The sequence below is a fragment of the Manacus candei genome, unplaced genomic scaffold (assembly GCF_025592945.1).
Source record: "Manacus candei isolate 608988 ecotype Guabito, Panama unplaced genomic scaffold, ASM2559294v1 h1tg000024l, whole genome shotgun sequence".
Taxonomy (NCBI): Eukaryota; Metazoa; Chordata; class Aves; order Passeriformes; family Pipridae; genus Manacus; species Manacus candei.
The window spans coordinates 6,433,868-6,458,471 of record NW_026138072.1 but is presented as its reverse complement, the minus strand read 5'-3'; the positions used below and the strand labels follow the sequence as shown (position 1 = coordinate 6,458,471).

Genomic DNA, 24,604 nt, shown 5'->3' with positions numbered 1-24,604 from the left:
TAACTCAGCTCTTCAGCTGAGTTTCGTTCCTTGAGAGCACTGGCCGTTGTGCACTGAAATGCACAGGACAATTTCATGGGAAAAATGCTGTATCATTATGTAAAAGAGATGAAACCATCAGCTGAAATTGCACATGCAGTCTTAGTTCTTTGTGGTCTTAGCTTTTGGGTGCTTGACCTTGTGGTCTTAATGTTCTTATAATGTAATTTCATGTGTCTGTGTAGTATAGCAGACAGCAGGTAGAGGGAACTTTATTGCTGTAGCAAAAATACCATGTAAATGTATTGACTTACATCTAGTCACTTTAAAATAAATTACACTTTTACTAGAGTTTCACCATTGCTTTATTAAAAAAGAATTCTAGAGTGCAGAAGTTAGTAGAAATCATGGCTTTAATATCCTTGGAAAAGATGCGGTAGTTTGTGAGAAGGCAGCTGGCATCAGTTCTAAAGGAATGCTTAGTTAATGTTAAGACCAGTAAGAGAGCTTTTGTTTGTAGAGATCTGTCAAAATTTTGTTTCAATTCCAATGAGGACTTCTACATACTACTATTAAAATCTGGATGTTTAATGGCAAGAATAACACTGAAGCACTGGGAACCTGATAAGTAAGTCAGCAGAGGCAACTGCCAATGGAATGTGCTGTTTATCCTCATACCAGTGTTATCAATACTACACTTGAATATTCAGTGTTACATGTTTTCCTTCTTGATACCGTGTGCAGTTTCATGTCAAACCACTGCCAGAAGCTGTAATTGTCCGTTAGTGTCTCTGAGGAGAACTGGGCAGAGTAACTCAAATTCTTGCGGAGCTCAGCTCTTTTCTAGCCTTGGAGCAGCAATCCTGAAGGAGGAGGAGGGAATATAACAAGCCTCACTTGATGAAAAAGGCAATGTTTTGCACTGTACTGATCTGTCTACTCGATTGACCCTGTCCTGTTCCTCCCTTTCTGTCATCTCTGTAATCATCTTTTTTGCTTGTGGTGATGCTTGGTACCCTACACCATAGTTTACCTCTCATCTGCTAATATCTCTCTGACTGTAAACTCCTGGCAGGGAACCTGCAGACATCAATAAGACAAGAAAAGCAGGCGTTGGCTTACTAAAATATTTTTTCTGCCCTCAGAATCATACTCTGAGATCCTTGCTGGTTTGTTCTATTTAGAGACATTAACCTGTCCTCCCATTTAAAGTGATGCTCATCAGGAATGTGAGAACACTGCTACTGCTCTGCTTCTGCATGTCACACAGGGCTTGGAGTGATCCCTGAGAGTGAGGGCTAAGAAGGATTTCCTTGCCAGTCTGCTACACCTGAGAAAAGCATGCATGGCCTCAAGCTGTACCAGGACTCAGACCATGTGATAGAAGTAAGATACACCTTTCCTGAAAGCCAGCAGTGTTGAAGCCCCAGTGCCAGCCTGCTTGGGGTAGAGCTCCAACGGTGTCTGTGCTGAACCTCCTCTGTGCTCCTCAGCTTATTGAATGCCTTCCTTGACTTAGAAGTAGAAAGATACCTTTACTACATTCCTGCTTATTTCTTATTTTACACTGTTTATCTCACAGCCCCTTGAAAGAACAGTTGAAGAAGCAGGTGGTTTTCCCATCTCTTCCTTGTTTTTTTTGGGAGGTGGGGGTTTCTTTTGCAAAATAGTTTATGCATTATATATACCGTTATAATACAGTGGCATGGCAGAAGGCTGTACTTAGTTAATATATTTTCCTCAGAACAGTTCTGCTCGTGATTTCTAATCATGTTAATAATAGTTTTAAATAGTTGCAACCATTGAAAGCCTAAATTCAGTTCTGTTTTGAAAAGGAGTAGTGCGAAAGCTCACCTGTAGAGGGAACCAGAATACTGTCTTAACTACAGGCTACTTTTTAGAAATTATCTCTGCTTCAGATGAAGCCAACAAAGGACATGTGTTGTCTTAATTATAGCTTCTATTTCTAAGTATGTTCAGTAGCAGATGAAAAAGTGTCTGACAGGTCATAGTTCATAAAGTTACTGAGGTTTAATCTGATAGAATATTATGTATAAGACTTCTTCCCAGTACAGGCATTATTGCTTCTCTTTCAATAAATTATAGAAATAGGACTTTATGAAATATTAAATTAATAAGTGTGAAACATGATTAGCAGCTACTGCTGAAAGTATTAACCTGTTATGAAGGAATATAGTCCTACACTGTTGCTTGGTGGGTTTGCTATGCTGCTTATCTCTGCAAGTAAACTTTCCTCAAGCCAGACACTATCTCTGTGTTCTTTCTCTCCCTGCTTTCATTTTGCTTTGTCTTAGAGGAATTCTTAGTTGATTAAGACAGCAGCTCAAGGACAAGTATTAATTTTTGAGTCAGAGAAGGGTAAAAAGATCCCAGATTTCTTTCAGGAGAATTTGTACATTATAAAGTAAGACTTTCTATTTCAAATCAAAGCTTTGCTCTGCCTAGTCCTGCCACCTCTTGTTTATGAATTATTTTCTTGTACTAATCTATGTTTGCCTGGGCTTGTTTCACCCCTTTTCACTTGGTTGCCCCTTGTTCTTCTCAATCTGAGAGTGCTGCTGGCACAACCATAAAGTTGTGCCATCCCCAGTGGGGATGAAGAAACGAATAAGTTCTCCTGGCACCCCAAAACTTCCTGCATAGTAACCATACACATGATACCTTATCAATCAGATTGTTGCTTGTACACATGTGCTGATAACCCTGGAAAGTATCTAGGCAAAATATTTCACTGGTCTCAGTTACAGCATTGATTTATGCAGGTAACTTATGTCTCTTTTCAACATACTATGTGCAGCAGGGATAAAATGAAGTAACATTCAGTTTTTATTCTCACCCTCTTAGATTCAGTGCATTGGACTATAAATGACTCTATCTTATTATGCATAATTGTCCTTCTGAAAAAATGACTGCCTTATTCTGTAAATTGTCACATATATTATAATGTTTCATACATTTTTCTATAAAAGTCAGTTTGAGATGCCCTTTTTTGAGTTTATAGGCTGTGGTGGGGGAAACAGTTTTCCCCCTGAAGTTATAAAATGGTAAATCCCCAGGGGGTGGTGACCCCCTTGGAAGTTTGAACCAATGAGCGCTTTTGCAAAATATAAACATATCACACTTAGACTGGAAGAGAAAGGTAGTAGTTGTAGTTGTTGTTGGAGTGGTGGCCATGTTCTGAGGCCATGAGGAGAAGGGGCAGGAGCCCCTCTGGGGAACTCTGGCCCCCCAACCTCTGGCTGGGGGGCTGCAGGGACTTGGAACAGTGTAAGACTGGGCTAAGTGTCTGTAGCTGAGCTGGGGGATGTTTCTCCACTGTGAGCCGCAGCAAGAGATACTGAAAAGCGGCAGCAGAACAGTAGTGGATGGAGAAACTGGCAGAGAGCCAGAAGAGATAAGACCAAGCAGCAACACAGAGAGAACTCCTAGAAGGAGAGAGAGAAAAAAAAAGATAGCCAGCAGCAGAGAGAGCAAGACTAAGCTCTACAGAGACAGAGTTTGGGGTAAGGACTGAAACCAAAAACCCCCAAACCCCTCTGAGACCTCCGAGAGAGAGGAGGAGGATGAACACTTACTTGAAAGAGTCTTAAAGTGCTACAGCACTGCAGAGAGGAGTTTAAAAGCTCTGAGAAGGAATGTGGAGGGGGTGACCTTGGCCCCCCTTGCCGCTGCTGCCAAGCTAAGCTGGCAGCCTGAGATCAGAGCACAGAAGCTCTGACAGAACTCTTGAGGCAAAGGCCTTCAACTGGAAGCTGCCCAAGACGTTCTGACTCAGGGATGAATCCCCTGAGGAAGGGACCTTCATGGGGGTCTTACACTCCATGATATGACGTAGTGAAGCGAGTTTTGTCCCTGCTACGCAGCCCACGGAAGAGAAGACCCTCGCTTGGAGACGATGGGCCGAGGGGCTTGGATACCCCCTTGTGTGTACTGGCAGAGATCCAGCTACAGCTGCTGCATGTAAGAGAGAGACAGAGAGAACCTGCTGCCTTAGAGACTGCTGCTCTGAAAGTAGAAAAGATCTTTTGCTTCTTCCCTCCTGGACGTTTATTTGGAGGGGAGAAGAGATTTGATCCATTGTAAATACTTTTATGTCATGGTAGAGATAGCTAAGATTGTATATAATGTATTGTAGTATTTATTTGTACAGTCATTGTAATATATATATTCCCTTTCCCCTATTTTGAGTCTCTTGTAGTGTCTGGAAAAACATCTCACACTGAGTTGAGATGCGGGAGGGGGCTTGGACTAGGGAATTGGATTTTGGAGCTCTCAAACCATGACATAGGCTATGTTTGTCAGTACCAACCTCACACAGAGGAATCTGGAAACGTTGGCTCTGTGTTTTGGGCTGTACACTGGGACTGACTGGAGTCAAAAAGTCATGCTCTCTTGAGAACTCCTGCTGTTGTCATCCTTTGGAATAAACCCCTTGGATAAGTTCTTGTCACTAGGTATTACTGATGTAGGATCACAGTAGAAATATGGATGCTTTACAAAGATATTGGAAGTCTGGAAGTGTATTGCCAGAGTACTGTTTGTCCATGAGGGTTATATGTTGTAATTGAGATGTCCCAGGAAGGCTGTTTTGTTTTAGTCAGGTATTTCTCCATTGAAGATGGAGTAAAAAGAGGAATGACAACAGATGTGATAAACCATTTTTTCAATACAGATTTGTATTTCATTCTGTGGCTAAAATCTTCAGTGTTCTGTTAACAGAACATCTAGATCTAAGTGATTTAGATCTAACAGAACATCTGCATCTAAATGGAGAACTTTGTCCTCCAGTTCATACCCGGCGCCTGCTGACCAGTGGAAGAAGCAGACTGTGCTGGTCGCATAAAATTGACGGATCTTAAAATGGCGGTAATTTTCATCCAGCTTTCAGGCTGTACCCCAGTCATGTAAGGGCACCAGCAGGCATAATTTCCCTGTTCCTTTTCATAGCTCTGGGGTCATTCATATTCCAATAAACCTTAAGTCTCACACATTTGTCTGCCTCCATATAAATGGGCTTCTTGTGAACCCGAAGGCTGATAGCGTTGGTGGGCCCAACCATTCTTTTTTCTACTGCTGCAATAGTCTTCACCTGTCTTCATTTCTCCTGGATTTAGTTTTCACTAGCTGCCAAGGCTTCTGTGGTATTCTGAGTCTGCAATCTGCCTGACTGACTGCATCTCATAAGAGACAAGTAATAGCTGACAGACTTATTAAGCCACTTGTAATGATATGTCAAATTCACTGAAGCTTAAATCTCTTTCATATTTTTCCATGTTGTGTTCTAAAATATTTCTAACAAAACCAATACTGGAAAAGGTAGTTGAGCCCTGAACTGCTCTTCCTCCTGACAGTTTTAGTGGTGCTTTCATCCTCTAGTAGGATTTAACTATAGCCAAACTAAATCACCTCAGGTCGGTAGGGTCTAAGGAGAGGTATTCTTCTTTTCCAACTGTTGCAGCTGAATTTACAATGTATTGCAGTCCTTGATTTATCTGAGACACACAGTGACACTAACTTTGTCTTCATTCTCACCTTTTTGTCTTTCATCTTGGCCCAGTGAAAACGTTTTGCTAATGGCAGTTGGGCAGTTCTATACACTGTTCTTTTCATAAATACCAGTAGGTTATCTGAAAATGCATATGCCAAGGCAAGGTTATAGTCCTCAAATCTCAGAGTGAGTTGCTCTCTGGTATTTAATTGTAATACCAGACTTCTGTGTTGGTCTGACTGAACCCAAAGCATAGATTTCTCTTGAAAATTTCTCCATAAGGTTTAGTTTTCTGGGTTTTTTTAATCTTTCATACTGTTCTACTGAAACTTTTTGCAAGAACTTGCTACTTGTTAATAGTATAAAGAAACATACAATGGACCACAGAATGCTTCTCACTAGGAGTTAAGAGTTTTGTGTCAGTAAGACTCTGCTCACTCTCTGACGTGTTGTGAGGCTCATGTGGCCTTTCTTCCCCAGCAGATTAAAGCAGCTGCTGAGGGGGCTGTGTTGGCTGAGGCTTGGCATCTGTACCACCTGCTACCACAGGGCCATGAGAAGCTTCAGGCCATGCCCTCACCTGGGTGGAGGTACCCCCTGGTGCTTTCCACTCTTCCAGCATCTGCACTTGTGTTTCTGCAGGCATGGCTTTTGGTGTGTAACTAATGCAGTCTTCTGAAGCACTGCTGTCTCTGGCCTGGGAGTCATTAGCAGTCAGCACATGGGAGGAATACAGGGGACTGCTCAATAGGATACTATTGCCTTAAAGGTGATGCCTCAGAGCTTACTATGCAGAACTGCCAAACTTCCTTTGTTTCCAATGCATCTTCACTGGAATTCAACACTGTAAACTGACAACTGCTTGAATTCATCCATTATGGATCCTTATTGACATTAGGATTCTGTTTCAAGGAAAATAGGTGATACTAGTGGAACACTTTTTGAATTCCATTTCCCGTACCTAGGAGAGTACATAACTGCTGAAGTAACTGTATTGCAGTCAAATAAGCTCCTATGTTTTCCAGAATTTTCTGTAGCAAGGATGGGTGTTGAACTTTGTTGGAAACCCTCCACTGTCCACAGCTTGTAATGCATTACACTGATGGTATCACTGGCAAAAGTATTTTAGGTGATTGATCAGCTATAGTTTCTTCACAGTTTACTGGCTAATCTTGTTGGAGTATTGTCACAATTGCTTGACCATGATCCTTACCTTTACATTTTTTCTTCTGCATTAATTAATATGCTTATATTTAATATACGTAATTTCAGTACTGGTCAAACCATTCATGTTTCAACTTATTGCATGATTTTCAAACAAGTATGTGTGTAAATCCATAATAATTCATGATGTTAGTGGATACAGTTGCATGCATAAAGAGTATATCTGCATGCACATAAGTCAGTTATAAACATCTGAAGACCTGAGCTCTCAAATAGTAGACTTTTATATAGAGCTGTGTTGTCATCAAATGCAATATACATGCAAAAACATTAATGCCATTTCTGGAGAAATAAGAACATTCATGGAGATCTTAAAGCTAAATTCAAGTGATGTTAGTATATAGTTCCTTCAAATATTTAGAAATTAAACTCCTTTTCATGGTGTGGATTGTACATTTTAAGGGGTTTCATTATACGTATTTTTCCATTTCATTATTCATCTAGCAGTAATGAAAGATTTGGCTCAGAAGCATCTGAAGCCAAATTGTAGCTTTAAATTTCCACTTGTCATTGCCAGATACTAAGTCTAAAGTATATCTTTTTACTGAGAACCCTTCCAAAAGGTGCAGCTGTATGCTGGTTTCATCTTGCATTTTGTAGCTGTGTTGGCAACCATTGAACGTAAGGTATGCTCTCATCTCCCACACATTGCTATTGCCTTAGAGCTATTCAGTCCTGTCTGTATCAAGAAGAAGGAAGAGTTTGCAGATTGGAGAGAACCCTGATTTGTTGTTCATCTCATTGTTTCTCACTGCAACAAGGTAAAAATAGAGCTAGTAGAAAATCCAGCTTTTGTCAAGTGTCACTGGAAGCTTCCTTACTATCTGGAGACCCACTACCAGACCTGGGAAGAAGCATAAAAGCTATATAATAGTTTTCAGAACCATAATATTTTGGAGACCCTGGAATTAAAAAAGAAAAAAGAGCAACAAAAAACCAGGAATTTTGGGGGAAATTATTGCTTTAAATGAAAAATTAATACTGGATTTTAGCAAAGGGATCTACAAAGTACCTTAGATCCTTAGGTGTGGATTCGGTTCTCCAATCCTCTATGCTGTCCTACAGTGTTCTTCAAAATAAAAGTTTATTTTGGAATCAAGTACTAAATTCAGTTTGCATGTGAGCTTTCGTTCAGTTCTCTTTCCCTAAAAGTGACCTGTCTGAAAAGTTTTCCTTTCCCTTTGTACATCTGAATGTGCATGCTGAGTTTTCTTTTGGAACACCCAAGCTAGAATCATAACTTCTTTAAGCATAACTTGTATTCTAGCTCTAGGGGTAAATTCTCGGCCCTACCCCTCTGCCCTCCCCCCACCCCATTTAGGTGTAGTTTTATTCAGTTTAGCCCCTGAGATTTCCTCTCAGCATTTTGAAACTGAAATGCACTGTTTCCAAATTGGGCTGTCTTCCATGTCAATGTTATGAAGTGGCTTTGGTTCTGTGAGTACTGTTAAGTCTATTTTTTTTTCTAACTCGTGTGTTTTGCGAGGCCTTACACCTTTAAATGAACGTAATTTTCTATTCTGTGCAGAAGTGGGAAAATTTAAAGCGAAAGTCAGTATGATGTTGTGCACTAGTTATAGTGGAGGTGCCACAATGAGTAGGAAATCCTAGAACAGGTGGCAGGTCAAGCGATTTTAATTTGTTCGTGCCTACATGCTGATGAAATGAGTGTTTTTCTTCTATGTTGATGAGCATTATGACTGTGTGACTTAGATGTTTTTTTTCTGTCACTGAAGGTAACTGCAGGTTTTGTACCTGTCATTGTGTGTCTGTGTGTTATTTGTGTCTTGCTGTAGAGCTTGTACACGTGCATAGTATTAAAAGACAGGTGAATATCACAAGTTTTCAGTCATATATGCAAGTATCTTACAGACTGCTTACTTATGTAATAGATTGTCATTAATTTAAATTTCTTATCATATCTAAAGTTCGGCAATGTCTTTGGGAGATACAGGTTTCCAGTTTTGGAAAGGAATATGATAAAGGGAGGAAGAGACATCAGAAATTCTCTGAACTGCTAAAATGCATATTTTAGGGTAGCAGAGAAGTATTGGAAACCTGTCTTTTTAAGCAATGTGATGTTTGCTTGGCATACACATATTCTGTAGACATATTACGGATTTTGCATAAATATAAAGGGAAATGCATAGCTTCCCAAAGCCTTTCACTTTAATTAAGAGTTTTATTGATCAATGAACACTGCACAACAGAGATATTCAGTAATAGATTGTGATACAAACCTAGTTTATAAGCTAAAATTCTGCTTAAAGTTTAGATGAAAAGCATGGAGCATCAGGTAGGTTGCAGGAAAAGTCACTTTATGTTTAGCTAACCTATGTAGGGTCTACACCACCCCATTTCTTATTTCCCATGGAGACTAAGTGTTTTCTGTATTGTCTTGTCTTCACCTTGCAAGGTGCTTCTTCCCGTGAACTGCACTCTCATAGCATACCCTTTGATATGACTGATCTTCCATTTATTCTTTCAATAAATTTACCCACATCATAAGATCGATTTATAGTTTGAGGTTGAAAGGAGCTACTTGATCTGAAAATTACAAATCAGATGGTCTGTAATTCATTATGCCTGAGCAGAGGCTGCTTGGAGGGCAACATTTTTCATTTGGGCCCATCTTGTGTCTGATGAAGCAGATGTTAAGCTAATAGAGGTGTTCCAGGTGGAAAGTGACTTAAAGATGGAAAGAATTGAAAAGTCCATACCTTCCCTGAGTAGCTTGTTCTGCATTAATAACTATACTTGGAGATACAATGGTCAGCTATACCTATATAACGCGCTTTCTTTGAATTCAGCTTTTAATCAGTGTTATATTAAGTCAGAGTTTATTATGTCTGGGGCCCCCTGGTGCTCTAGTGGTTAGGATGCAGTGCTCTCACCGCCGTGGCCGGGGTTCGATTCCTGGTCAGGGAACTCCCCCAGGCAGATGGAGCTCGTCAGCCCTGTAAGGCCATCCCTCTAAGAGAAGGTCATTCTAAACAAACCTACGTCCTGAGGACCTCACTGCCACTGTCCAACCTTGCTCAGCCCCGGCAGATGAACCTCAGGATTAAAGGGTGGGCTCAGTTCAGCGCACACTGTGTCTCACCTAAAAAATCCTCTGCGCAGGCTCAAAGAGTAAAGACCTTTCCCAAATCTTCACTCGCAAAGACTGGCCATACAACTTATTATGTCTACTCATTTGCATTTTTCAGCTCGCTAAGGTGTCACCAAGGAAGGAACCTATCCTCTAAAAAGCTGTGCAGATAATCCTTATACAGTGCTGTCTTTATTGCTTTATATGAGTCTAGTGTCAGGTTTTTCTTTATTTTGCCCATGACTTATAATGTAGCTAGCATGTAGTCATGTTACTTGTCCTTTTTTAGTGTGGGTCAGGTATTAGAACTCTTTTGACCTCAGGAATTGCTCTGATTTTCCAGAAGTCATTAAAACATCATCAGGCCAGGGATCTGCTTAGGCAACTCTTTTGGGACTCCTGAATGCTTATTTTCTGGGCATCCTAAGTTAAACTGTTATGGCTAACAGATGTTTTTCTAATGTCTTCACTTATGAGTGGACTAAAAAGTATTCCAACATTGTGGTACTATCATCTTCCTTCTTTTTGCAAGGGACGTGTCTCAGCATCTCAGTACGCTTCACTTCATTACTACTTACTAAATAATTTTTATATATTGTCTTTCATCTCTCCTCGTCTTTCTACACTTCCGAACTTCTGTCCCTTCCATGCAGTTTTTAAATTTGTGTTAGTTTTGGCTGCGGTAGAGTTAATTTTCTTCACAGGAGCTAGCATGGGGCTGTGTTTGGCATGCTGGAAACAGTGCTGATAGCAGAGGGATGTTTTAGTTATTGTGAAGTGATTTATACAGTGTCAAGGCCTTTTCTTCTTCCCGTCTCGCTCCACCAGCAAGGAAGATGGGGGTGCACAAGGAGCTGGGAGGGGGCACAGCCAGGCCAGCTGACCCGAAATGACCACAGGAACATTCCACACCATATAGCATTGTGCTTAGCAATAAAACTGGGAGAAGAAGGAGTGAAGTATATACAGAGTGATGGCATTTGTCTTCCCATGTCATCATTATACATGATGGAGCCCTGCTTTCTGGAAGTGGCTGAACACCTGCCAGCCCATGGGAAGCAGTGAATTAATTCCTTGTTTTGCTTTGCTTGTGTGTGTGGCTTTGCTTTTCCTGTTAAACTGTCTGAACATCAACCCATTAATTTTCTCACTTTTATCCCTCTGATTCTCTCCTCCATCCAACCAGAGGAAAGCAAGCAAGCAGCTGTGTGAGACTTAGTTGCTGGCTGGGGTTAAACCACAATAAAACTGTTTGCATTTTTATGGAATTATGTATTCCAAAATAGGGTGAATTATCCACCAAAATTTTCTGCTTTCTCATTCTCAGTTGTTGTATTTTTGTTTCTTTTTTTGCTATGTCAAAAAATTTCACATTTTTCTGTTATTTTTTTTTCTTCTTTTATTTAGTTATCCTCATCACTTTGTTCAGTTTCAGTCTTGTAAGAATGGGTGGGGGGCACTATATATGTATGTATACATATCCATGCAGGCATCTATGTGTATGTGTGTTTAAGAATTGCTTTCTGTTTGTCCATGGTGAGTTTAATTGGACAGAGATCGCCATCACTTAGGCAACTGGCATTTTTTACTTCAGTGATTAAGCTTTGTTTATCAATCATAATCCATCAAACTATGCCAGATGTTTCTGGCAGTAGTTTAATATCTTTATGTAAACATTCTTGCTTTCCAAGTGTTAAACAGAACCACTCTAAAACTTTTGAATTATTCTTTTGGCAAAAATTGTGTATTTAGAGATAGATCATCACTCACATCACAGAGCTAGAATATTCCTTTATAGAGTATGGTCTCTGCATGAAGAAACTAGATTGTGTGAAAACTGACTTTGTATAAAATCTGTATGCAGTTTTGTTTGAATCTACAGAATGTCCCTTTCCGATTATACCACTATTTATTCTTAACCAGCCCTTGAAAAGGAGATTCTTGCTATAAGTAAACTACATTGTTCATAGTAAAATGCCTGAAAATTGAAATAAAAAGAAGTTGTTGAACTTTTTACGAGTGTGAAATACTTGTTTCTGCTGCTGTTTCAGGTCTTTGTAAATCTGTTGTACCCACAGGATCTGCAGCTCTCGGACAGTGATGTGTTTAGTTCCCATACTTGGTGCACAGTGTATGTAAATGTTTCAGACCAAAAAATTTTTTTCTTTCTTTCCTTGCATTGTATTTCTGCACAACCACAGACTACAAGCTTTTATTATATTTTCTTTTCCCAGGCAGTACGGTGAGTGGTTCTAGGACTGAGTTAGGTCCCTAAAAGAAAATGCTATAAAAATGCAATTGTCATCATTTTTATTCTATTTTCTGATTACTTATGGAGTCTTCTTTTGTGGCCCTGATATGTGGCATGTTTGCTCTGTTACTAAATTAACTGGTTGCATTGCATGTCATGATTTTCCTGAACAGTAATTGCATTCACCTGTAGCTTGGCTTATTTTTCTTCTTTTTCTTTTACAGCTTTTTCACTTCCAGATCTTACAGAACAGTTTGCACCCCCTGATGTTGCTCCACAGATTCTTGTCAAGTTAGTAGAGACCATTGAAAAGAAAGGTAGGCTGAAGAACAATCTACCAAGGTTTTTTGTTGCTTATGTGAACCAAGACTGCAGAATTGGATCCAGAGGTGGCATCTCCCCTTTCTAGAGCTGATAATGCATCATATTGCTTAACACCTGAAATAATCTCATTTAAGGTCTGTTGCACTGGTTTCTGCTCAGTAGAGGCTATTTGGACTGTAGGAGCAAAACCAAAGCTTATCTCAAATGACATTTAATAACTCAACTAATATGAGTATTATTAAAAGGTAAGGGAGAAGGGTTTGGTATTGTTTTGTTTTTTCTAACCAGTTGGTTATGGAAACACCTTCATAACATTGAGTTGGATACACAGCCATACAGGGAAACAAGTAATACTTTGCCTGAAAGCAGGGGGCAAAGAAAATAATAAACCATGAAAAAGTTACAAGAACTGGTTTGATGTTGAACCAGCCAGTGTTATTTTTATGGTTTTTTTCTGTGTTCTACCTCTTTTGCCCTATTTCTGTCCTCCTGGCACCTCCTCTGATGTTGACTTCATAGTCCTGGTGGGGTAAGGAGCAGCTTCAGTGAGTCCTGATCATTCAGGGATCTTAAGCCAGGGACAAGAGGAAAAGCAATATTCTGATCAGAATCAGCCTGCTATCCTTGGGGACATAGATTCTCACATACTGCATACTTATAAGAGAGTGTAAGCCTTTCCTTAATGAGTAGGGGCTTGCTAATATCAATGAGAAAGGCCACTATTTAGCAACCCTTTGCATAAGTAACTACTGCTTTCAGGAAACACCACTGATAGTATTAAATCGTCAGCGCTCTGCATACCAGGATATGACCTCTTTCCTTGTGTCTTCTCTATTTTCACTGAAATATGGAAGTAGTAAACAGTACCTTTCACATGAAACCACTTTATTGGTGTCTTACTCAGGTGGATTATTAGATATATTATGTGACATATACAGATATTTTCTCTCACACCAGTGTGAATCTGTTTCTTGGTCCTGGCCTTCTACAGTTGGCCAGTGGATAGCTGTGTAGAATACATGGGACTGCTGGTATTTCTGATCTTCCTTGGTCAACTTTTTCTGCAGACACAGCAGTTGAATGTACAAGTAGCTGTATTGTAGCCTTAAAAAGCAGACACATTCTTAGTGTGGTAGGTGGATGACGGTGGAAGAATGTTGCTAATTTAAACTTCTTGAAGAAAAGAGAAATATATTCTGTCAAGGCAACAGTCACTGAAATATTAATATATCCCATTGATTTTGTTTTGAAGGTCTGGAGTGCTCAACTTTGTATGGAGCACAAGGCTCAAGCAGTTCAGCGGACTTAAGACAAATCTTTGAATGTGGTAAGTACAGGTATCCTTCTTAAAGCACTAGACAGATTTTGTGGTCAGAGCACTCCTTTTATTTTTGCTCCTCCACTCATATGTTCTGGTCCTCAATAATATAGTATTAAGAAGACATATATATAATTAAAATTTTTCTTTTACACTTAATATGAAAGGTATTTTTCACTTTTACAGATTCTTTCTTCATGGCTCCATTGTGTGTTTTTTTTCCAAGAATAATAATCTCTGTTTATTCTTTTGCTTGTTCAAAGACAGATAATCTAGCTGTACAGAGAAAAAAAAAGATGTTTTGGTCAGAGTCAAGATAATGATTCATTGTTCCTGTAAGGCTGCAGGTTATTATTTTGTAAACAAATAACCATTTGTTTACATATAGTTCTATGTGTACAGTTTTTGGTCCAGTAGGTGGGGTGGCAATAGCAGCACATTACCTACCCTGCTACACAGTATCAGAGACCATTTGATTAATATTGTAGGCTGAGTTCTCAGGTTTTAGACAGTAAAACACAACTACACCAATAGCACCACTTACCCATTCAAGTTTCCTGAAATATATTTCCTTTTCTTTTTGATACTCTTTAACACTGCTTCAGGCCAGAATATACTGGCTTGGCAGCACCCTGTTGCAGTATGAGAGATCAGTAGCTATTGTAGGAGGAGTGCTTGACTACATCTTGGTGAGCTGGGGTGCAATGTGTGGTGTGAGCTTTCACTTGGTTAAAGGAGCACAAAAATACAAGGGGTGGGAAGTGAAACTGGCTACATGCCTTGTTGCTGAAGGGACAAAGAAAGCATGCTTAAACTGTGAATTAGTCTCTTCATTTTTAATAATTGCAAACATTAACAAAATGAATAAGAGGTGATACTATGAGTTGTCTGTTCCTTCAAAACAAAAGGGCATCCTGTCCTCTGATGATTGTGGCAGGAGTGAAGAAGTGTATGTGTACAAGCAGGGAGAGGAGACATGCTTATGGTGCTAGCAGCCTCACACTAGCAGCCATATTTTTAGTTTGTAATTGTATTTTTAGTCCAGATAAATCCAGATTTTCTGGGCACCAATATGAATGTATCTCTTCATTTTTCTGCATCCTTTCTTAAGTTTCTAAACTGAGGTGTACTTTTTTGAAAGGTTCATCTATCTCCTGAGATCAAAAACTTGTGGTTTACATGTATTCTTACTTAAAATGTAGTTAGCTTTGAGAAACAAAAACAGGACTTCGCCCTTTAGTAACAGTGTCTCTTTCTGACTTTTCTTTAAGAAAGAATCAGAATCTTCCAGGACAAAGCTAGTGCAGTGGGTATCCAGATACATGGATACAGACAGATCTCATCTCCTCTGCCTGCTCTCTTTGGATCAGCAGAATGCTAATTCAGAGAGCAAAGTCATCTTTGGTCTCAAAGTTTTGAACTTGCGTTAGTGTGGTGTTCTGCTAACGGTTAAAATGCTCTCCATAATTGACTAACTGTCTGTTAGCATCAACACAGTGCTATCTAGCTCTAAAATCAAAGTTGACTTGCATCTGGCCAGCTTGGCAGATGGAAGAGGTCAGGTCTGTTTATATCGTTGCACCTAAAGAGTTGCAGAGTAAGTTTATTCTCACTTATGTACTCACTATAATAATTTGGGATATACTTCAAGGAAATGGTCAACACTGAAGAGGCATGATTTAACTTGGCTTATGAAAAAAAACATTCAGTGAGCAACAAAACTAATAAAAACTATTTCTGAAGAATTTTAGTTGGATTCTCTGACACATAATTGCTCTTGTAGAATTCATTCCCACACTGCAAGTTTTTTATCATCTGAGACATTCATGATGTCTCTTTTCTCATGCAAATTCTTTAGTCTCTGATAAGATTTGAGCTCATACTGCAAGCTTTTCTTTGGGGAAAACAGAAAGGAGGTGGAGTAGCTCTAAGTTTCTCACTACCCCCTTTTGGCTGCCTTATTTCACAGTATTTGTAGATGCACCACATATCTGATTTCCTCTACCACCCTGTTTACTTTAGTTTAAACTGGCCAAATGGATTCAGGACTTATTTTACGGAGGACCTGGCTAGCATAGAATGTTGATCAGCATTAATGCCTGAAAATTCTTGTACCAAATATGGATCTTTTTGTAAACACTGAGGACTTTACTGTGCCAGAGTTTCATGTTTCAGGATGAACCCTAATCTGGCTCCTACTAAGTAAGGATTTCTATATTTTCCTATTTTTATTTTTGTTGCTGATATTCCTTTATGTGACACTTCCAAACTTTATCCCGAGTCGTAACTATCCTGGAAGGGTATCAGGTTCTACAAGATAAATCCTAACAGCTGCACAAGTTCTGCACATGTATATTTGTTTCGACTTACTCACATAAATATTTACAGACTTGGAGCCCCAAGTTGTTAATCAAACTTTCAGTCGTAATAGAAGTAGCTACCAGTAGAGAAGTGGCATTTGACCAAACCTTTGATTAATACTTACTTCTTACACAAAATATTTACACATAAAACAGAGACCTGTTAAAAATATTCTGGTGTTCCATTACCCTTCCAACATGCAGCAAGTCATTACTGTTACTCTGAGTTCAGCCCTGAACTGTATGTGACAGAAGGCCACGAACAGCTGCAGAAGCCATTTGGTTCATCATATGCCAAAGGCCTGGACATGGTGTTGAACACTGTATGTTGTTAGTCTCAAAGATATTTCTTAATGTCTTCTATTCTTTTTTATGAGTTGTTCCCCATAAACCAGATGTTAAGTTAGCAATTTTGGCTTGTTATGAAGCCCTAATATGATGAGCTTTGTATATTTTTTTCATTTTCTAGAGTCTAAAAAGTATGTTGCTCTTTCCCTTTAGATGCCTCTTCATTAGATTTAGAGGCATTTGATGTGCATACTTTATCAGATGCTCTCAAGAGGTATATCCTGGACCTGCCAAATCCCATCATTCCAGCTGCTGTTCACAGTGATATGATTTCTGTAGCTCAAGGTATGATTATCGCAGTATTTCTAATGTCAAACAAAAAAGCTTTTATTAGAATTCTGAATATATGGTAGTCCAGCTGTCACTCACAGAACAGGGAAGATTCTGCACAATGTGGCAGCATCTCAGAGAACATGAATACCTTCACCACTTTTGATGAAAGCTGTTTCAGCAGAACTAGATATTATTCTGCATTATTTGGTTACTTATTTGTGTAAACATAATGGAAAATACAAGGAATTACACAGTTCTCTTTGTTTTAGTAAGTAGAAATACTATAGAAGAACTGGGGGAAAAAAATCAAGGACTTATCTGTATGCAGAAAGCTAATTTTTAACTTTTTATCAGTGCTGACAAAGTAAATGTATTAGAGGTCATGGAGTGCTGTGTTACATTGGGAGTTGCAGATTATGAAGTGAGAAATACATGCATTCCTCATCTACAGTGGTCATTTTAAACAAGTATGGCTTTTTGGCTTTCAGGGCCAAGTATTCTGTTATATATTCAGGACAGGATATTGTTACTGGTAACCTTCAAAGTTAGAACAGCACCTGTGAGACTTATCTAGTGCATCTCTGAATTACCCAATCATGTGTAACGCTAAACACAAGACAAACTTCTACCAGTACACTCTGAACATATTGCGGTTTTTACCAAAATGCATATCTATTTCCATTCGACTTTTAAATACTTGTTCTTCACTCTACTCTGAGCATTTTACTTTTTTAAAAGACGAAAGAAATCTTACAGTGCTAATGGACAGAATTATTTTTTTCTGTAAAACTGACGCTTCTAAAGGAGTCTCATATAGTTTCATTTTACTTAAATGTTCCTGTGCTGATTTCAAGAGCCTTTTATCTATTTGCTTGCAGAAGTGCAGAGCTCAGAAGAGTATGCTCAGTTGCTGAAGAAACTCATCAGATCTCCAAATATACCTCCCCAATATTGGCTTACACTCCAGTATTTGCTCAAACATTTCCTCAGAGTTTGTCAAGCCTCCAGCAAAAATCTTTTGAATGCAAGGTCCTTGTCTGAAATTTTCAGCCCTCTGCTTTTCAGATCCCAGATCACAAGGTATGTGGGTCATCTTTATCATATTTTCTACTGCAAATATGGGTTAGTCATATACAAAAGTAAGTTTAATTAAGTAATTTTCTGAACTTATTTCTGACGTGAGGGCATTGTAGTAAATTTTTCCAGTGTTTTTTGAATAACTCTAGAGTAAACTTTTTCATTTCTCCTAATTCTTACTGCCTGATCCATCTCTTGCAGCTCTGATAATACGGAACACCACATAAAAATCGTCGAAGCTTTAATCACAAGTGAATGGAATGAGAGACAGCCCGTACCAGGTAAAAAATATTTTTAAATTAAGTTATATGCCATTGTTTGCTTAAATAATGAAATTCAACTTAAGAACAGTAAATAATTTTTTCTTTCTTAATCAAAATTAATGCAAAGCAAAAGCGTGCAATACAGAACTAAGTAGAAGTTGTTTGTCTATTTTATGTGGTATGCAACGTTTGCTTCATAAGAAATGGTCTTTTTCATTAAAATAATTTTAATAGCCATAGTTTGTACAGCCTTAAGACTTTCATTTCTCTTTCAATAAACAGCGAATAGGAATTTGTAGGTTTTTTAAGACTTGTAAACCAATAAAATGCCTATCCTACAGTGATTGAGGGGTTAATTCTGGAGGTTTTATTGAGCATTCAATTTACTTATGGGCAAATTTTCTTAGAAATACTATACCCCATAGAGATATTGGAAGAAAGTAAATTTCACCATTTATTTACATATATATATATATTTTAATCCAGATACTCAAAAGATTTATTTATTGATATCAATATAAATAATCCAAAAAATATTAAGAGCCCATCCAGGAAAGAAAGATAATACTTGTATTGATTCTGTAAGTTAGCATATGATTTAGTCAACAAACAGTAAAGCCCACCTCTGATTTATGTGAAATCACTGGGTTTGAATCAAATACTTGGTAAAAGCAAGGCATAGTTGCTGACTATGTGCAAAGGAAATTATTAACGCCAGGAACTTTACATGTTAGCTGAAAGCAATTCATTTCACAGCTTATTTACAAAGGATATCTGAACAGAGGATAGGGTGATGGTGAACAGAACATTGGACAGCCTGTAGCTTTCCTACCTCTCTATTCAAAGTACAAAGTGAAGTTCATGGCAGTAGTATTTGTAGGGCTGCTTAAGGTTTGAAAAGCTAGAGCACAGCAGCAGAAAAATGCTTCATTTCCTGTATTTCAGGTAGGCACATTGTATAATCCCCTTCATCAGCTATTGAAGATTAACTTAAAATAGCTAAAACTTTTGTTCCTACTGCTTTGGTTGAAAGGCTTTTCTAATCTTGCCAGCTCTTGTAGTTAGGAAACTTTCCCTAACATTTAATGTACATCTGTTTTCAGCTAGTTTCCATATATTTGTTTTTGTTACATTTTGTCAAAATAGTTAAGCAGGCATTTCTAGAACTACTGTGTGTTTTTCTTCCTAAGGCTTCATAACTAGGAGAGTCCAAACTTTTAAATGACTATTTATCCTATTTTACTAAGAATCAGCAAATAACTGCTAATTGTTAAAGAATTATTTTCTTTGTCATACATTGTAAGTCTTAAAAAGTAAAATAGATATTAAATCCTCCAATATTCTAATGCTAACAGCATTTTTTATAGTTATACATTTGCAAATGCTTTCGGGTATGTAAATAAACATGTCTAGAGGCACTGATTGGGAGGTTAAAAACATAGGGTCGACAGTTTTTAAGTTTTAAAGTGCAAATTTTATAAGTTGCACTTAAGAGATCCCTTGGTTGCATTTCTGAATTGCTTCACGTGAGGAAAGTATAAAAGTGAAAGGTGCTGACATTAGAACTACTAATGAGGACAAGGAGTCTAGTCATCTTGAGAATATGATTAGGGTGATTGAAGTAATGTCATTGTATCCATCAGATTCATGGTGTGTGACACTACATTAACAATTATAATCAAACATCAGATTGTTTATAATATTACTTCTACATTAATTAATATTTCAGATTGCAGTAATTTATTTTGAGGGTCCACCCTGGATTTTTCACGAGTTCTATTACAAAACCAGAACTCCTTCCCTGTGCATTTCAAAGTCCATCTTGTCTAGTGGACTGTTTTTTTAGTAGAACATTTGCACATCTATTAATACGCTGACAAATAACTCAGGTAAAAAATTTCAGGCTTTGTAGTCTGCGGTTAGCTAGCCTCTGCTGTTAAGCCTGTAAAGGGTTTGCATAATTTTCAAAAGTTGGATCTTCATATAGTGTTCTGTTCTGTTCAAGAACTAGGACATGAGTCCGTTTTCCACACCAAAATCATTCAGACCTGAACATCTGAAGTGGTCTGTTTTTATAGTTCTCATAGAAGACTCTAAGATGTGTTTTTCAGAATTGTCATCTTTAAGATTATTGTTTGTAGTGGCTTGATTTGGCATAAAGATTGCTTAAAAACATTGTAATAAAAAGAAGATTCCAATAAAATATATCTTATTTGTCATACAACTGCTTTGAGAATTACAATTTTTAATAGAATTTTACAAGTGGACAAGTTAAGCAGTTTTAAGCAGAAAGAATTTTACATGTTGAAAATAATGGCATGATAACTAAGTGATAACAGGAAAGCCAGTGCTGCCAGGTTTCTTCTCTTTTTCACAGGCTGGAGTGATGGCTTCCTCCTTTCATACTTTTTTCTGTTAAGATGAGAACATTCTGTCTAAAACAAGCTGTGCATGAAGTTTTAGTGGTATCTTATGCAGTACATAGAGATATTAAATGTAGCGTTGGAGATAATTATCTGAATATTGAGGAGATCTTTGCACAGCTGTGGGGGTTCTTTCTTACTGCATCACCCACTAATTATCCTTCTTGCCTGGGAACAATAGAAAGTAAGCAACTGGACCTTGTATCTTATTGTATCTTAAGATTATTATCTTAAATTGGGTATCTTTAATTGGACATCTTTTAGCTAGAATGATGCTTTGCACGCCATAATTCAAAAAGAGGAAGTTACCCCTACATCATTACTTGATTTATCACAGAACAATTGGATTGGTTTTTTTCCTCTGTCATAGTGTTCATCAGCAAACTCTGCATTTTAGTTTGTGAGTTAGAATAGTGCTTAGTCCTACACAAAACTTGAAGTACTAAAGTTATAATACCTGGTCGTAGAATCGTAGATACTTGCTTAGCAGGCAAAGACAAAGTAATGTTGCAGGAAAAATAAGGCTGGAGAAAACAAGATCGGTTTTCTGATTCATGTCTCATTCTTCAAATTTATCAGTAGGAGAGCCAGAAGATGGTGTTGGTGGGCAAGCAAGGTGATTTCCTATCCCATTTGAACACCCCAACTTGATGTACAGCTGCACAGGCTTTAATTTAAAGAGTAATGCTGATTTTTCAGTGAAGAACAAAGTGCAAGTCTCTAAATATGTTATTCAAAACAGTGCTATTAGAAGAAAGTAGCTTAATTGTGACAGATTTTAGCAAACAGTGCTGGTTATCCTGCAGAAAGCAATCAAGTGTCTTGTCTCACAGAGTCTCATGGATTATACAGACTTGTGAAGGTAAATATTGGAAAATAGGCTATATTAGGCTTAGTTATAGGTATAGAAGACGGGGGGGGTTCAGTTGGTTGTCTGGGATCATACAGGCTCCTGGCTTTTGTGTCTGGAGGAAGCCTGTCCTGGATGCAGATCTCAGGGTTGTCTGTGGGGCCCAGTGGATGCTTGGGGCATCACGGTAATTTTGACACTAGTAGCTGGGAAGGCAGGTCACACAGAGAAAGGTGGGGTGTTGGAAGAGTTGGGAGGTGATTTTTTTATGGGGAGTTCTGGGGGATTGGGGTCCTTTTTGGGGTTGGGGGGGGTGTTAGTGTGGAGGGGCTTTGTGTGAGATTAAGGTCTGTTTTAGGAAGGCAAAGAGTAAGCGGCATGTGGCGAGAGAGCAAGGGGATGTGGGGAGCTGGTAGCATTGCTGGTAAAGAGCAGAGGAAGAGCTACTGCAGAGGCAGGAAAGAGCTGCCTTGTCGTATGGGTGAATCAAAGCCTCTAATAGCCTTTGCACTGACTCAAGCTGAAATGCTTTGTTTGGGCTGTCCATCCCAATTGTTTCTCAGGCTTGTACATAACACTGTAAATAAATGGCTCAAACTGTGAAATATTGCAGCTTTAAGCCTGAAGAGTTTTACTATTCAGAGGATCATAGGTAAGAACTAGTGAGGTAGTAAAACTGCCTCACATGTAACTGTGTTGGTGATGGGGTGAAAGTCATGGCAGTATCACCAAGGTGCAGACGCTTTTGCTTTTAGCTACACAAAATGTTAGCAAGGGTGGGTAGCAAAGCAGCTGGACTGGAGCAGTGTAAAGGCTGATGCAGTTCCTCTTAGAATTGGACTCAAGAGCTTTCCTGGACTGCTGCAGTGGTCAGGCTGAGACCACAGTCCTGTCAGTAGTGTCCTGGGGACATAAACTAATGTGTAGGAGTGCTGTCCTTTGGCAGGACTTTTCTGCATCGTGCCACAGTCTTGGCTGGACTCTCAGCACCACCGAGGGTGGATTGGAGCACGCAGAAGGCAGTGTGTCCCAGGGAAAGCGAATGCCCCGCGGCAGGGAGGGATATTGTGCGTCCTTGATTCACCCAGCAGAGGGCTCCCCTTCTAAGCTAATAAAAATCAGGCTTTATCCCTCATCTAACGGAAAGTAAAATGCTTGGTTAACCACCGTACTTCGGAATGCTCTATTGGTTTAAGTTTTGACGCTAGCCTGTGCTTTATGTTTCTTGATACCTGATTGGAAGTATTTGATAAAAGCTACTAGAATTTTTACAGATTGATCCGTGCATGTGCGTGTTTTTGCATGTAAGTATGTGTAACACACATAAAAGCATGTCAAATCTAATCAGTTCTTTTCCTGCTTTAGACATAAAAAAAATGTTATCTTGATAGCACAAGACTGTGAGTGTAACTTCAAGTAATAATCTGCTGCAGATTAAATGTGCACCAGTGAAGGGCACATTTAAAAATACAAGTGTGTGCATCCCAGTATCTTTTTTTGACAAGACACTCGATTCCCTTCTGCAGGATAACTAGGAACTCATTGTCTCTCTGTGGATACCTGTGCTTTTTAAAAAGATTAAAAAATTCAGTGAGCCAGGGTTGGGTTGTCTTTTCTCCTTTCCAAATATGCTTCTGTATTGTGACCCTATAAAACAAGAAGTTTTCTCAAACCCTTCCACAATTTTAACAGTAAAGAGGCATATCAACTACAGTCTGAAGTTGAATTTGTTCAGAAACAGAGGTTTACATCTCCACTTGGACTCTGCTGCTTTAAATTATATTTAGAACTGACAATTGTTCAACTAGGCAAAGGCTAAAACTACAGAAGCAAGGGATTGTTATAGGTGAAGCTGATCAATCAACTGCAAAACATCAAAAGTATACTGCAGATATTTGAGATTTCATTATTAGGTGCAAGTCATGTTTTGCAGCATTAGGAGTATTTCGGTAGGTGAAGTATTAGGAAGGCAAAAATTTCTATGCTATTTGGCCACCATAACAAGCAACAAGAAGATCTGAAACAATACAGCTATTAGAAATTCTCACTGTTTGCAACAAGTGGGAGGAAAATATTAATCCTCTTCTCTCTTTATTTGAATGTGTCTGCTTCTCTTTTCACTTTGAATTTATTTCATCATGGAAGTTTATCTGGCAAAGAAGGCAAAGGGGAGCAAGCTTTTCAGTTGCTGCTCTGTTCCTTTAGCAAGTTTGGTCTCCACTAAACACTAAGGCAAGGAAAATAAATTTGACTTAAAGCTCTCCCTCTTCACTGTTGCTTTCCCAAGAAATGAACAATCCTACCTACTGGAAAACACCATGGATACAGATAGGTGTTTTTTGTAGTAATTTTAGTTTACAGGAAGTAGGTAAAAAGCCTCACAGCATCAGACTAGGGGTCTTGAAGCAGCACCTGTATTTGTGATCCAGCATAAGTGTGTAGGAGGGGATGCTGTACTTGCAAGCAGGCTCTTTTGCTTGCACAGGACTGCTCTGAGAGATGCAGCTCTTTTCAAGGATAATTTTTATCCTCTCTTTTTTTGTTGTTGGCTTTTCTTTTTGGTTTTTTTTTTTTCCAGTTAGCCACTTCCTGTATTTGGCTGTTCATGGTGCTTCTCTCATCTTCAATACTGCATGCAGCAACCAGTGCTAGAGACTATTTTAAGGCCTCTTACAATGGTCTTCTCATTTACTTAGCTAAAATGAGAAAGTTAGTCCTACATTGGCCACTTGTTAGCTGATGACAACTTTTGCTTTGAATCTGGGTCCCCTCCCCCACCTGAAACCCCTGGCTCAGCAAATATTTGAACCTACCCAAGTTAATCATGAAGCTGAGATCTTTATCTGAGAGAGACGTGCAAGCTACTGAGGGTGGTGGTTTCTTTTTTTTTTTTCCTGTAGTGCTGAAGTCAGGTGCACTTTTTAATGATGAGCCAGAGTAAGTGGATACCTTCTGCACAGCACAGAGCATTAAGCAGTTAAGAAGAGAGAGAAGGCTTGGATTTTCTCACTGCATGTTGCAGTTTTTTTAGGGATTTTTATGGAACATTGTTTGGAAAGCAGAGCAATCTCTTTTTCAGAATTTTTTTCTTCATTTCTCCCGAAAACCTTCCTAGTGAAAGGAGGTTTGGGGTTGTTTTTTCTAAGAAAGATTTTGATAAGAGGAAACCAATATTGGATTGTATATTCCGACAGTATTACAAGGGCGATCATTTGCAATGCATAATTTACAAAGTAAGTGATTTTCAGCTTCTGTGTGTGTTTTCTTCATCATGTTGTGGAAGTATCATACTGTAACTGATTACCAGGTAGAGT

General features: G+C 38.7%; 1 protein-coding gene across 4 annotated transcripts in view; it reads left to right on the top strand.

Annotated features, from left to right (window-relative positions):
- Positions 1-24,604, top strand: part of PIK3R1 (phosphoinositide-3-kinase regulatory subunit 1) — a 61,386-nt gene that overhangs the window by 21,817 nt on the left and 14,965 nt on the right. For 2 of the 4 annotated variants that reach the window (XM_051788351.1, XM_051788352.1), the window contains exons 3-7: positions 12,279-12,371; positions 13,631-13,705; positions 16,558-16,689; positions 17,556-17,757; positions 17,956-18,035. In XM_051788351.1, coding sequence (XP_051644311.1) covers positions 12,279-12,371; positions 13,631-13,705; positions 16,558-16,689; positions 17,556-17,757; positions 17,956-18,035 — 582 coding nt within the window. Of the gene's footprint in view, positions 1-12,278; positions 12,372-13,630; positions 13,706-16,557; positions 16,690-17,555; positions 17,758-17,955; positions 18,036-24,067; positions 24,524-24,604 lie in introns of those variants that run through there. The other 2 variants (XM_051788353.1, XM_051788355.1) reach the window with 2 other exon arrangements.